At 41.2% G+C, this 14,203-nt stretch overlaps 1 protein-coding gene across 1 annotated transcript in view; it reads left to right on the top strand.

Annotated features, from left to right (window-relative positions):
- Positions 1-13,613, top strand: part of elfn2a (extracellular leucine-rich repeat and fibronectin type III domain containing 2a) — a 136,827-nt gene extending 123,214 nt beyond the window's left edge. Inside the window, 2 exon segments of the mRNA XM_058760212.1 lie at positions 9,804-12,447; positions 12,450-13,613. Coding sequence (XP_058616195.1) covers positions 10,116-12,447; positions 12,450-12,910 — 2,793 coding nt within the window. The 5' untranslated portion in view covers positions 9,804-10,115 and the 3' untranslated portion in view covers positions 12,911-13,613.
- Positions 13,614-14,203: the final 590 nt, after the last annotated feature.

The following is a 14,203-nucleotide window of genomic DNA, read 5'->3' as shown; positions in this document are numbered from 1 at the left end:
CTGAAGGATTCAGCCGTTTTGAAAGAATCATTTGAATGACCACTTCTGCCACCTGCTGGCCGTTTTTAAGTTTCTCGTCTAAAAGTAGGCATATTACATTATTTTCCTACATATTTCTATATTCAGAATTTAGTATTTAAAACATTAATCTCATAACATTATTTATGCAATTATAAATACAGTCTAAATGAATAAATGCCACATCTAAATGTCACTTCATGCAGCTTCTGTGCAATGCTAAAATGAGTTTTGTTTAGATCATTTTATGGATAACAATAGCCAGTCATTCATTCACATTAAGTATTCAGAGAATAATATTGTCTGTTTTCACTTACATCTATTTATTTATTAAATTTTGATTCATTTTGTAGAATTGAATTATAATTAAGCTGGTATAGTATCGTAAGACATTTTTATGGTATCATGACAACCCTATTATACACTACATTCCTTGTTTCAGTTTAACCTAATTCCCACATTTCCTCCGTCGTGTTTAATATCTTTTTTTTTAGATTGTTTGTTCATTCATTCATTCATACAGTAGGCTAGGCTAGCGTCACTGGAAAAGACGCCTAGTTGGTACGACAGGGTCACAGAGCATTTTCTTGAAAAGGAACATAGGGCAGAATTTACGTATAAATAAATGGACAATTTTTATGATGTAAGCTGAAAATGAGCTTCCCCTCTTTGAAAGACCAGCAGCCGCCACAAATGTCATGTTCCTATGTAAATAGCTGGCTCTTGGACAGAATAATCTGGTGTAAAGCATAATTTCTCACTATAGTATGCAGCATAAGTTTAAATTTCACCACAGCATATGATCGGGCGTGTTTCCTTCTCCATGTCTGATGTATGCAGCTTCAGTGGCTTTTATTACCAGACTTTTCCCTCAGGGCAGAATGGGAAGAGAGAGAAAGAGAGTAGAGATGCTGTATTATCACCTATGTTACTTTAAAATGTCTGCCTCAGGATAAGAGGGTGGTCAACCGAGAAAAAGAAAGTTCCTACATCTGTTCATGGTTAGGTGTAGTATATAGTATAGATAAAGTAGTCACACGAGATTTTTTTTGTCATTATTTTTTAAGTTTTCTGAAGAAATACTGAAGAAAAAGTGTTGTTTGACCAGGATTTGGTCAAACAACCAAATTGCTTATTTTAGGCTGCATTTTCAGCCCTGTTAACTATTGTGATTCTCTTTTTATATATATACAGTGGGGCAAAAAAGTATTTAGTCAGCCACCAATTGTGCAAGTTCTCCCACTTAAAAAGATGAGAGAGGCCTGTAATTTTCATCATAGGTATACCTCAACTATGAGAGACAAAATGAGGGGGAAAAAATCCAGAAAATCACATTGTAGGATTTTTAAAGAATTAATTGGTAAATTCCTCGGTAAAATAAGTATTTGGTCACCTACAAACAAGCAAGATTTCTGGCTCTCACAGACCTGTAACTTCTTCTTTAAGAGGCTCCTCTGTCCTCCACTCGTTACCTGTATTAATGGCATCTGTTTGAACTCGTTATCAGTATAAAAGACACCTGTCCACAACCTCAAACAGTCCAACTACAAACTCCACCATGGCCAAGACCAAAGAGCTGTCAAAGGACACCAGAAACAAAACTGTAGACCTGCACCAGGCTGGGAAGACTGAATCTGCAATAGGTAAGCAGCTTGGTGTGAAGAAATCAACTGTGGGAGCAATTATTAGAAAATGGAAGACATACAAGACCACTGATAATCTCCCTCGATCTGGGGCTCCACACAAGATCTCACCCCGTGGGGTCAAAATGATCACAAGAACTGTGAGCAAAAATCCCAGAACCACACGGGGGGACCTAGTGAATGACCAGCAGAGAGCTGGGACCAAAGTAACAAAGGCCTCAAATCCTGCAGTGCCAGACGTGTCCCCCTGCTTAAGCCAGTACATGTCCGGCCCGTCTGAAGTTTGCTAGAGAGCATCTGGATGATCCAGAAGAGGATTGGAAGTTGAGTTTTTACTTTTTGGTAAAAACTCAACTTGTCGTGTTTGGAGGAGAAAGAATGCTGAGTTGCATCCAAAGAACACCATACCTACTGTGAAGCATGGGGGTGGAAACATCATGCTTTGGGGCTGTTTCTGTGCAAAGGGACCAGGACGACTGTTCCGTGTAAACGAAAGAATGAATGGGGCCATGTATCGTGAGATTTTGAGTGAAAACCTTCCATCAGCAAGGGCATTGAAGATGAAACGTGGCTGGGCCTTTCAGCATGACAATGATCCCAAACACACCGCCCGAACAGCGAAGGAGTGGCTTCGTGAAGAAGCATTTCAAGGTCCTGGAGTGGCCTAGCCAGTCTCCAGATCTCAACCCCATCGAAAAGTTGAAAGTCCGTGTTGCCCAGCGACAGCCCCAAAACATTACTGCTCTAGAGGAGATCTGCATGGAGGAATGGGCCAAAATACCAGCAACAGTGTGTGAAAACCTTGTGAAGACTTACAGAAAACGTTTGACCTCTGTCATTGCCAACAAAGGGTATATAACAAAGTATTGAGATGAAATTTTGTTATTGACCAAATACTTATTTTCCACCATAATTTGCAAATAAATTCTTTAAAAATCCTAAAATGTGATTTTCTGGATTTTTTTTTCTCATTTTGTCTCTCATAGTTGAGGTATACCTATGATGAAAATTACAGGCCTCTCTCATCTTTTTAAGTGGGAGAACTTGCACAATTGGTGGCTGACTAAATACTTTTTTGCCCCACTATATATATATATATGTATATGTATATGTATATGTGTGTGTATATACAGTGGGTACGGAAAGTATTCAGACCCCCTTAAATTTTTCACTCTTTGTTATATTGCAGCCATTTGCTAAAATCATTTGTTCATTTTTTTTCCTCAATGTACACACAGCACCCCATATTGACAGAAAAACACAGAATTGTTGACATTTTTGCAGATTTATTAAAAAGAAAAACTGAAATATCACATGGTCCTAAGTATTCAGACCCTTTGCTGTGACACTATATTTAACTCAGGTGCTGTCCATTTCTTCTGATCATCCTTGAGATGGTTCTACACCTTCATTTGAGTCCAGCTGTGTTTGATTATACTGATTGGACTTGATTAGGAAAGCCACACACCTGTCTATATAAGACCTTACAGCTCACAGTGCATGTCAGAGCAAATGAGAATCATGAGGTCAAAGGAACTGCCTGAAGAGCTCAGAGACAGAATTGTGGCAAGGCACAGATCTTGCCAAGGTTACAAAAAAATTTCTGCTGCACTTAAGGTTCCTAAGAGCACAGTGGTCGCCATAATCCTTAAATGGAAGACGTTTGGGACGACCAGAACCCTTCCTAGAGCTGGCCGTCTGGCCAAACTGAGCTACCGGGGGAGAAGAGCCCAAAGATCACTGTGGCTGAGCTCCAAAGATGCAGTCGGGAGATGGGAGAAAGTTGTAGAAAGTCAACCATCACTGCAGCCCTCCACCAGTCGGGGCTTTATGGCAGAGTGGCCCGACGGAAGCCTCTCCTCAGTGTAAGACGCATGAAAGCCCGCATGGAGTTTGCTAAAAAACACCTGAATAAGATTCTCTGGTCTGATGAGACCAAGATAGAACTTTTTGGCCTTAATTCTAAGCGGTATGTGTGGAGAAAACCAGGCACTGCTCATCACCTGTCCAATACAGTCCTAACAGTGAAGCATGGTGGTGGCAGCATCATGCTGTGGGGGTGTTTTTCAGATGCAGGGACAGGACGACTGGTTGCAATCGAGGGAAAGATGAATGCGGCCAAGTACAGGGATATCCTGGATGAAAACCTTCTCCAGAATGCTCAGGACCTCAGACTGGGCCGAAGGTTTACCTTCCAACAAGACAATGACCCTAAGCACACAGCTAAAATAACGAAGGAGTGGCTTCACAACAACTCTGTGACTGTTCTTGAATGGCCCAGCCAGAGCCCTGACTTAAACCCAATTGAGCATCTCTGGAGAGACCTAAAAATGACTGTCCACCAACGTTTACCATCCAACCTGACAGAACTGGAGAGGATCTGCAAGGAGGAATGGCAGAGGATCCCCAAATCCAGGTGTGAAAAACTTGTTGCATCTTTCCCAAAAAGACTCATGGCTGTATTAGATCAAAAGGGTGCTTCTACTAAATACTGAGCAAAGGGTCTGAATACTTAGGACCATGTGATATTTCAGTTTTTCTTTTTTAATAAATCTGCAAAAATGTCAACAATTCTGTGTTTTTCTGTCAATATGGGGTGCTGTGTGTACATTGAGGAAAAAAAAAATGAACAAATGATTTTAGCAAATGGCTGCAATATAACAAAGAGTGAAAAATTTATGGGGGTCTGAATACTTTCCGTACCCACTGTATGTGTGTGTGTGTGTGTGTATGTGTATATATATATATGTATGTATGTATGTATATACATGTATGTATGTATGTATGTATGTTCTAATGTTTCAAAATATTTTTACTAAATACTACAGATTGATTTTTTTGTTTGTTTTATTTAAACTGTACATTAAAGGTTTACAATGCATTTAGGCAGTTATGGATTTTGTAAAAATTGCAAATCATTTACTGAGAACCTCAAGAACCTCATTTCACTGACAATTTTTCTAAAACATTATTTGAGATTTTCAGACACTTCCTTTTGTACCCAGTTTGTGGAAATTGCCAGGTGATAAAAGAGGCTGTGCTGAAAGTGCAGCATCGCTGTGTAACCCCATAGTGAATTTTAGCAATTATTTCAAATCCTCTCCCTGCACTCAAATTCTGGCAAGCGAACTGACATAATGTTGCTGACATACTGTACAAGAAATAGAGGAAGAGGGCGAGACGTATTAAGTTATAATATGAAGCAGAATTTAAGGGCACTTTGAAAAACCCAATCTTCTCAGTCAAGACCTGGAGGTTGAGGAGCCACTAATTACAATTCAGGAAGTTAAAGCTGCTGCCCCCTCTGGGGCCTTAGTCCCATGTAGGTCATCGGATGTCAGAGCGACAGGGCAGCGTCTGGGCATTTTGACACAGACAAATTTGTTTCTTGGCTGTTTGAATGCCCCTGTGGCTGCCCGTGTCAGTTTTGCTCTCGGGGTGAACGTAGCTCTGGCAATTCCGTGATCCCACAACCCTGAGGGCTGTTTGATGTCTCAGACGACTGCCTCAGACAAAACAACTGAATTTACTTTCTCTGAATGCGTGCTGCGTATGTAGCGAGTCGGCAGGAAAACGGTGGGGTTTTCTTTGTCGGTGCGTGAAAGGGAAATCAACACACTCTCTAAGATTGTTTCATGTTCTTCCCCTTCCTCGGAAAAGTTTTTCCACTCCAGGCAGTCTATGTTGCTGCTGTTTGGAGATAAAATTGGTATTCTAACAAGTGCACACTGCAGTGGCTGATGGGTGGAAAAAGAAAAATCAAGCACTTAAAAGAGCTTGAAATGACAAATAGTGGTGATTTTCAGAATACTACCACAGCTGGAAATCAACCGACCAAAACCAGTGCTCACTGTGAATCTTACACATTAAAATGATCAGTTATTGAACAAAAAGTACTGCTAGATATTGATGATATTGCGCTTCTTTTTGAGGCGTTCACAGTTCACACTGGGAGCAATTTGTAGTGACAAGACAAAGTCATTTCAAATGCCAATTTAAGGCAAAAAAGTTGAGAATAGTTTGGTTTTGGTGAAATGTATAATTGCTGCTCCACAAGTGTCCAAAAAGGACAAAAAGCAAGATCTTTAAACTGTTTTTCCAAAAACATCTGCTATTGGTATAAACACAAAGCCCCACCCCAAACTCACACCATTAGTCGAGTCGTTGTTGCTATGTTGGTCTAGTTTGCTCAAAAAAGCAATGTTTTGATTGTTATGCATTAAAGCCCCTATAAATGAGGGTTATTGTTTAAAGTAATCAATTAATGAGCAATACATACTGCTTGATACCGATATCATATCTCACTTACTTGAGGGGGTTCACTCTGGTAGTAATTTGCAGTGACAAGACAAAGTCATTTTAAATTAAAATTGGCCATATGAGGAAAGTTTGACTTTTCTGGTGAATGTGTAATTGCTGTTCTCCTAAATAAAATGAGACAAGTGAAGAATGTTTTCAAACATGTTTTCCGAACACATCTGCCATTTGGTCAACCAAACAGCCCCACCCCAAAATCACACCATTGGTTGATTCACTGTTGCTATGCTGGGCTAGTCTGCTCAAACAAACAATATTTTGAAAACTCCAGCGTTTACACTTTTTTTGGGTAATGAATGGGTTGCTTTATAGTTGTCTCTGCAGATTAAGCTGGAGAAATAAGTATTTTAATAAAAAATAAAGCAATTACATGCTACAGCTTTAACTATCTCAACCTGCACAGGTCATTGGTTTTTGTTAGGTGAGTTAGCAATAACTCCTCTAGGCTACTTCAGCGTTAAAGGTCAACATATATATGCAATGTGACAACCACATGTGTTGGGTCACTTTCCCCCCCAAAAGAAGCACCAGGTAAGGTGGAAATTAGCTTCAGCTGCCTCATGTCAAAAAAAAGTGCCATTTCGAAGAAAGTTCCCCATCACTCAACATGCGTAGCACCTCTTGTTTGACCTTTGGCTAGCATAGCATTTGGCTGAAATGTTTTTCTTTGCCTGCTCTCTGCATGTAATGGTGTGAATACATCTGATCTCATTCGCTGTCTTATTGTCTTTCTCTCTTCCCCTGAGAGGTTCATCTTTAGACAATAAAGTCTCTCTAAAGTAACTCCTAGTCTGGTCCACCTGCTTTCACAAGCTGTAATTAGCATTAGCCTCTGGTCCTAATTAAATCGCAGATACGCTGTGTGATAACACGACGTGAGAAAATGGAAAGGGTTTCAGGTCTCTACAAAAGCCTGAAGCTTGGCAGAATAAAGGAAGAAAGAGAAGGTCTTAATTGTTTCCTTGCTGTTGCTAGCGCATGCTATTTTTGTCTTTTGAAAGGACAATAGCGATAAACTCCTAGCGTACAATGCCGCCACTAAAAGACAAGGCAGGAAGAAAGAATGAGGATAGAAATGTAAGCGTATAGCGAATACAACTTTGCATAAGCACAGATGCATTATTCCCATTTGAACAGAGGTTTAAATTTTGAGCTAAGTGGATTTTGAATGCAAAATGTACTTGCATCTTTGATTAACTTAAAGCTGTTAAAAAACTTTCTCCTATACCAGAAAAGAACACTAAGTTAGTCATGTGTAGCTTGATTTTTCTAAAAATATCTTGCGCTGTGGCACTGAACAGTCATTTGCTTGTAAAAGCTACTAAGTTGTTAAAATGTTGGGGAGGTTTTGCCCTCTTTTGGTCACATTTTATCTCATCTAGTGCACAAAGTAAGCCAGTAGCGCTGTAATGCCCACTCACTCAGGAAAAGCTCAGAATGGTGTTTATTGTAATTTGTTGCTTTTTCAAACCTGCTGTGATGTTACATTTGGGAGATCTTTTAACTCTTGTATTATTACTTTATTTAAATCCCTGGAAGCCAAATGGCCCTTCAGTCAGTGTTGTGTTTCTAGAGGTTGTTTTTAATGAAATCAGCAGGGAATGATAGTTATCTTATGTGTTAAAATGCTGCTTTGAGGCCTCTGCTGTAATATTGAGGTGACCTTGTATTTGGATAGACCTTCTCAGTGAGGAGAATAACTGGTGGAGTGTTTTCTCTAGGCATTACTGAGTAGACTATCTAATTAGATCTTTATCTGACGGGGTCAGAGCTCAGTGAACAGAAGGATGAAAATGAGCCGATGTGACTGGGGATGAGAAGGAGGTTAAACTGCTGGCATCGAAAGCTATAAAGAGAGGAACTGAATGTATATGGTTGATCTGGGAATAGTTGTCACAAGGAAAAGATATAACTATAATTATACGTTTCTAAATCAAAAGTCCTTTTAAAATGGAATTTACCATTTAGCTAAAATTTACTGAAAAGCCTGTTTATTGGCAGATTCCATTGTGACAACATGCCCCAGTATTATTTCAGTGGGTCTTCAGTGTGATATCTTTAAAATTCTGGTCAACAACGATGGAAATATTCGATATCTTTCATTGCATGTTAGCATTTAATACCTACGGCTGGAATTTTTAAACCCCTTAGCAAGCACCATGAATTCATCATTCTGTGTTTATCCCATGCATTGTGGGATATTAACATTTAATAGTTTGAAGGTGTTTGAGATATTCCACTGGGTATAATATCTTTTGTTGGTTTAATGTGCAACAATCATCTGGCATATTGAAGTTACATTATGCAGCCGTTGTAGGATAACTTTCACAATTACGGCTGTTCAAGTAGTGCTATGTAAAGCTTTTTTCTCGTCAACGGGGTAATTAATACTCCCTTTAGAATTACATCTCTTCACATTCAATTTGCATAAAAGTCTTCTGCGTTATTTGCAAGCACTGCACGTTTCCCTTGACATAACCAACATGTTTACATGCATACATTCATAGCCATACAGATACATCCAGTTGCATACAAACATTCCTATCGCATTTCCTTGGGTGTAATTTATATTTGTGAGTATTTAATGAGGCTGATGTAAAAGAGTTTTAAAACTCCTTACCTAATGTTCCTACAGAGATGAAAAGACCCGCACACACATTTCAGTTTGATGGACTGAAAGATTGACAGTTACGAGAGTATCCCATGGTTATGACACACTCTGAGGGTCAGTGGTAAATCAGCTGACGTCAATTGAGGAATTGAATTGTCAATTTCAATCTTGAGCTTGGGCACCAGGGGAAACGGGTTCTCTGTTTCTCTGAGGGCTTTAGGAATGAGAAGTGACTATTGTAAAATTGGATGCTTGAATTCTAGACTGAGTGGCTGAGCGGTGGGGCTTGGGTTTTATGCACGATTTCATGACAATATTTGTAGTCTAATGTAAAGAATTATTCTAATTTTGTTTTGTGTGATTTAATTCAAAGCATGTGAGTGAGTGGTGTCTCAGTACACAGGCAGTCTAAAGAAATGGATAAATTAGCAGGAGGCCTGTTGAGCACTCAGTGATTTATTAGACAGATTTCTTTGAAGTTACAAAATTAACCTGAGGCTTGATATCAGTGTCAAATGGATATAAAGAACTAAAATATACCACATGGCAAGTAAAGTTTTGTTAACATTGTACTGTATTTAATTGCTAATGATTGTAAAAGGAGTTGCTGGGACAATATTGGTATTGTGGCATTTAGAAACTACCTGTACACTACTATGACACTACCTGTAGCTTACCAGCCTAAACTTTCCAATGCATAATTACATATACCAAGTAACTCACATGCACATATAAACACGCACATTGCTGTTTTGTTAAGCCACTTTAGCTGTACTATTTCATGTACTATTTAATATTTTATGCAGGTTTATAACCAAGGAAAGCAACTTTTTTTTTTTTTTTTTTTTCCTGCAAAAGAGTGACACGTAGAATTGTGTTGTTTGGATAATGGTAATCCTAAATGAATCCTCAGAGGCATAGTTAAACCTCAGTGACTTACAAAGACTAATGGCTGTTCTACATTCTGGTCCCTAATTATGCTGTCATTTATGTTTTCTTTTAGAACAATTTTGAGCCTTTATTGTTTAGTTGTAGCAACATGGTTTTACATAATCAAACATTGTTAACTTATAAAACTAGCACAGTAAAGACAAAGTTTCATGGCTTTAGAAATTTGAATACATAAATGGTCTTCTAAACCTGGTTTTGTTTATAATCAAAGCATAATCATTAATTTCTCAATTTTCTCTCCCCACCCTTTGTCTCTTGTACAGATCCAAAGACTAACAGATTGAAAGCATTGCTCAGTGATTCAAAAGGAGAGCAGTCAAGAAGTCAAAGACCATGAGTTACAGCTGTGGCAAGCGACGCTATAAACCTATAACACGGACCACGTAAAATGGGGACTATGTTTGGCATTATGGTCCCTGAACATCTGTGACTGCCCTCAAGACACTTTCCCCCCCAGAACCTGTGTCTTTGTAATCCTATTGGCCGTCCATCTCCTGTGATCATTTTTCTTATTTTGAGCCCTAACCTTTTTCATTTCCCACCTTGATCAAAACAAATCCAGTTTTTGCTCAAAAATGGCCTGCAGGTTCAGCTTATCTTGTGCTTTTCCACCCTGCTTTCTCATCCTCTCTCTCCCTATTTTTCTCCTCCTCCATGCACCTTCTTTTGTGAGGGGTGACTGCTGGCTAATTGAGGGGGATAAAGGCTATGTGTGGCTGGCAATCTGCAGTCAGAACCAGCCTCCATATGAGACAATCCCACAGCATATTAACAACACCGTCCATGACTTACGACTGAATGAGAACAAGCTCAAAGCAATTTTCTTCAGCTCCCTCAGCCGATTCACCAACCTTACTGACCTCAACCTTACCAAGAATGAAATCTCCTACATTGAGGATGGTGCCTTCGCAGGACAGGCCAATCTACAGGTCTTGCAGTTGGGATATAACAAGCTAACCAACCTCACCGAGGGGATGCTGCGAGGGTTGGGTCGAATGCAGTGCCTGTATCTGCAGCATAACCTTATTGAGGTAATTGCAACCAATGCCTTCTGGGAGTGCCCAAGCCTTAGCAGTCTCGATCTTTCCTCTAATAAATTAACAAGGCTGGATTCATCCACCTTCACTGTTTTGGGTGGACGGCTAATAGTGTGTGAACTGGCTGGAAATCCTTTCCATTGTGGCTGTGAGTTGTATGGCTTCCTTATCTGGCTAGAGGCATTTGACAACGTCACTCACACCTATGACAGGCTCCAGTGTGAGACCCCAAAAGAACTTTTTGGCTACCCTCTCCTGAGTCCTAGAGGTAATCATGGAAGAAATGCTCGTTCTATCCTGTCATCCATGTGTAAAGATGGAGTGATTGTTGGTGGCATAACAGCCCTGCCTCCTGACTTAGACTCTTCTGGGATGGGGATGGATATTTATGATCAGATGGGACCTTATCACCAGCCCACAGCTTCGTCAACCACAGACCCAACGTACAGCCCCACCATTAAGTTACAAATGGTCGCCCTCTCCTCCGCATCCCTCTTGGTTCAAATACCCAAGCCCTACAGTAAGATGTATATTCTAGTGCAGTACAACCACACCTATGTGTCAGACGTCATGAACTTAAAGAACAAGAAAGAAATTGTCAGACTAAACAACCTAAAGCCCCACACAAATTACACCTTTTGTGTTGCCTCCATTCGCAATTCCCAGCGGTACAATCACACTTGTCTGTATTTTGCAACTCGGGATCCGGGGCCTGATAACTTGCGAGCAACCCCTTCTACCACCACCCATTACATTATGACCATTCTAGGCTGCCTGTTTGGGATGGTCATTGTGTTGGGCTTGGTGTACTACTGCTTGCGTAGGCGTCGAATGCAGGAGGAAAAGGAAAAGTCTATTAGTGTTAAGAAAACTATCTTGGAGATGCGCTATGGGCCAGAAGCAGCTGCTGCAGTAGCGAAGGATCCTTCGGCCTTGCAGAAACTCCATGACCAGTCCCATCATCAACACCACCATGGCAAGTTGTCCCAGTCAGCATCCTCCAGCTTGGGCGTCCTCCATAGTTCAGCCAATACCACCTCTTCTCGACTTTCTTCCCTTCCACAAGTGGAGAAGATGGCTACAGCTTTCTCAGAAGCCATGGCCGCCAATAAGGGCAACTACATGGATGTAAGAACGTCAGCAGGAGGAGAGGAGCGAGTAAGAGATGGAGTTGTAACAGGGTCAGGGGATGAAATCACAAGGGATGAAAATGGGATTAATGGAGGAGATGACTCTGATGATGATGGCCGAGATTCAACTTCGGAGATCTCCACCATTGCCAAGGAGGTGGACAAGGTAAATCAGATTATCAATAACTGCATTGATGCGCTCAAACTAGACTCTGTAGCTGTTGTGGCAGCAGCTGCGGCCACTGCAACTACAGCAGATAACACTGCCTCTCCACCACCTCCTAGTGTCCCTTCATTAGCCAGGGGGCTAATTCCACTTTCCCCTACCATCACAGAGACATGCCAGATCATGTCGTCCCCTAAAATCCGTCCTCCACCACCTGTTCCTCTTGTTTTGCCCCTTTCTGAGCGGCCCGGCATCAGTGGAGGTGGGTTTCTCTCCCCTCCCTACAGGGACCCACCCCCAGCTACAGCATCACGGCCATTGCAGAGGCAACTCAGTGCAGATGCTGCAGTTGTTCCTATCAACTCTGTCAAAAATCGCTGCAGCGTTTCTTCCGGTGGTTCTGTCAAAAGTGCTCGGGTCTTCAGTCTGGATGTCCCTGACCCTCGAAGCACAGAGCCATGCAAGTACCCTGAAAAAGGCAGCCCTGTTCGGTGCGGGGAGCCCATGGAGAGGTTGCCCTTAATAGGGGTTCAGGGAGTCAGTAATGGCAGAGGAGATGGTGGCAGCGGGGGTGGAGGGGAGCCGGTGGTGGCAGTGGTGGTTCGGGTGGGTGTGGGGTTGTGGTCGGAGGTGGGGGCAGCACAGCTCAGCAGCACCACTTGGAGGTGCACCCAGACTACCACTGCTCAGAGCACCGACACTCCTTCCCCGCCCTCTACTATGAGGGTGCCACTGACTCCCCTGCCCAGAAAGTCTCCTTTCTAAAGCCTCTCACTCGCACCAAGAAGGACACTGCCTATTCACAGCTTTCTCCCCGCCACCACAATTACTCGGGGTATTCCTCTAGCCCTGAGTACTCCTCTGAGAGCACGCTTAAAATCTGGGAGCGCTTCCGACCATACAAGAAAAGCCCCCGTGAGGAGGCCTACATAGCCGCTGGCCATGCTCTTCGAAAGAAAGTGCAGTTTGCAAAGGATGAGGATCTCCATGACATTCTAGACTACTGGAAGGGGGTGTCAGCACAGCAGAAACTGTGATACTTGTGAGAGACTTGACAGCAGGAGGAGAGGTTGTGGAGAAAAGAACCGATGACTCTTGAGACAGCTCGGCAGACTCCGTCAGCAGGTGCTTTGGTCCCTATAGGCCACCACAGAGACAAGTGTTCTGAAAGAGACAGAATTAAGCAGGTGTTCCAAGCTCATTAAGGCATAGATAAGCAACCAACCAGAAATGCACAGGAAATGTGGCACTTAAAAAGGCATACAGTTTCAGTTTAGAATCCCTCCATTTTACCTTGTGTACCACCTATGCTTTCTTGCACTGTAGTTTGACAAGATAATAGTCTTAAATGAGGAATTAGTGGTTTTATTTAACAAATGCGTGAATATAGTCTCAAGAGATGGTGGTAACTGACGCTTGTCAAGATGATTGTTTTGAAATATTAATTAGCAAGAAGGAAAAAAGGAGAGTTTCGCTTGGCTGAAGCCACAGGTCAAAACATGGATACCCTGTTCCCTCCCATTCCCTAATGTTTGCTGAAGCAAAGCATATTCATTGATTGGAGACACCTACACAAATTTTACACATCATGTGTGGGACACAGTTATCAAACCATAGGCAGCCATTTGGACATGCTTTATATTCAAGCAGTGTGGCAATTCGATAAAACACACAATGCTAATTCCTTTTTGGCATTGGTTTGTGGCACAGCCACAAAAATAATTTTTTTTCTTCATTTGTAGAGACTTTAGACAGTTTTTTTTTTTTTTTTTTCTCTAAGGAGGGAAAGAATACAATGGTGTTTAAGAATGGAAGCTTTATGTGTCAGTTTGATTTTACAAGTGGCAGCTAGATATAGACCCCAGTGTAGTAATAGGCTGATATACACAAGTTGTGTTTTAAATATCAAGACACATTACACAAAGAGTTTGCTTTGTTTAGCCTGTTGGGGGGCAAAATGCCAAAGCCTAACTGAATGACACCACTTTGCCAAACCTAATTTGGAAGCTATAATTTCATGAAATTTTAAACATATAATTTCATAATAACTGTCTTACTGGTGTTTTAGTACACCTTTTCAAAGATCTATTAAGTTTATCACAGGCACAGAAATCCTTGAACAGGCTTCACATGTGTAAAACACTTATTTTGTTCCGCCATTGATTCCAAATAATCAGATGTGATATATTTTTTTTTTTTTTTTTTGCATTTCAATGATTACATGGTCAGGTCTACTTTCATTGAATGCTATAGTAGCTCTGCTGTTATTTCTCCCTATTGATCTGGCCTTCTGTTTCCTGTTATAACCCACTTCTCTTGACCTAATGTCG

The sequence above is a fragment of the Onychostoma macrolepis genome, chromosome 22 (assembly GCF_012432095.1).
Source record: "Onychostoma macrolepis isolate SWU-2019 chromosome 22, ASM1243209v1, whole genome shotgun sequence".
Lineage (NCBI taxonomy): Eukaryota > Metazoa > Chordata > Actinopteri > Cypriniformes > Cyprinidae > Onychostoma > Onychostoma macrolepis.
This window is presented reverse-complemented; position numbering and strand designations above follow the sequence as displayed.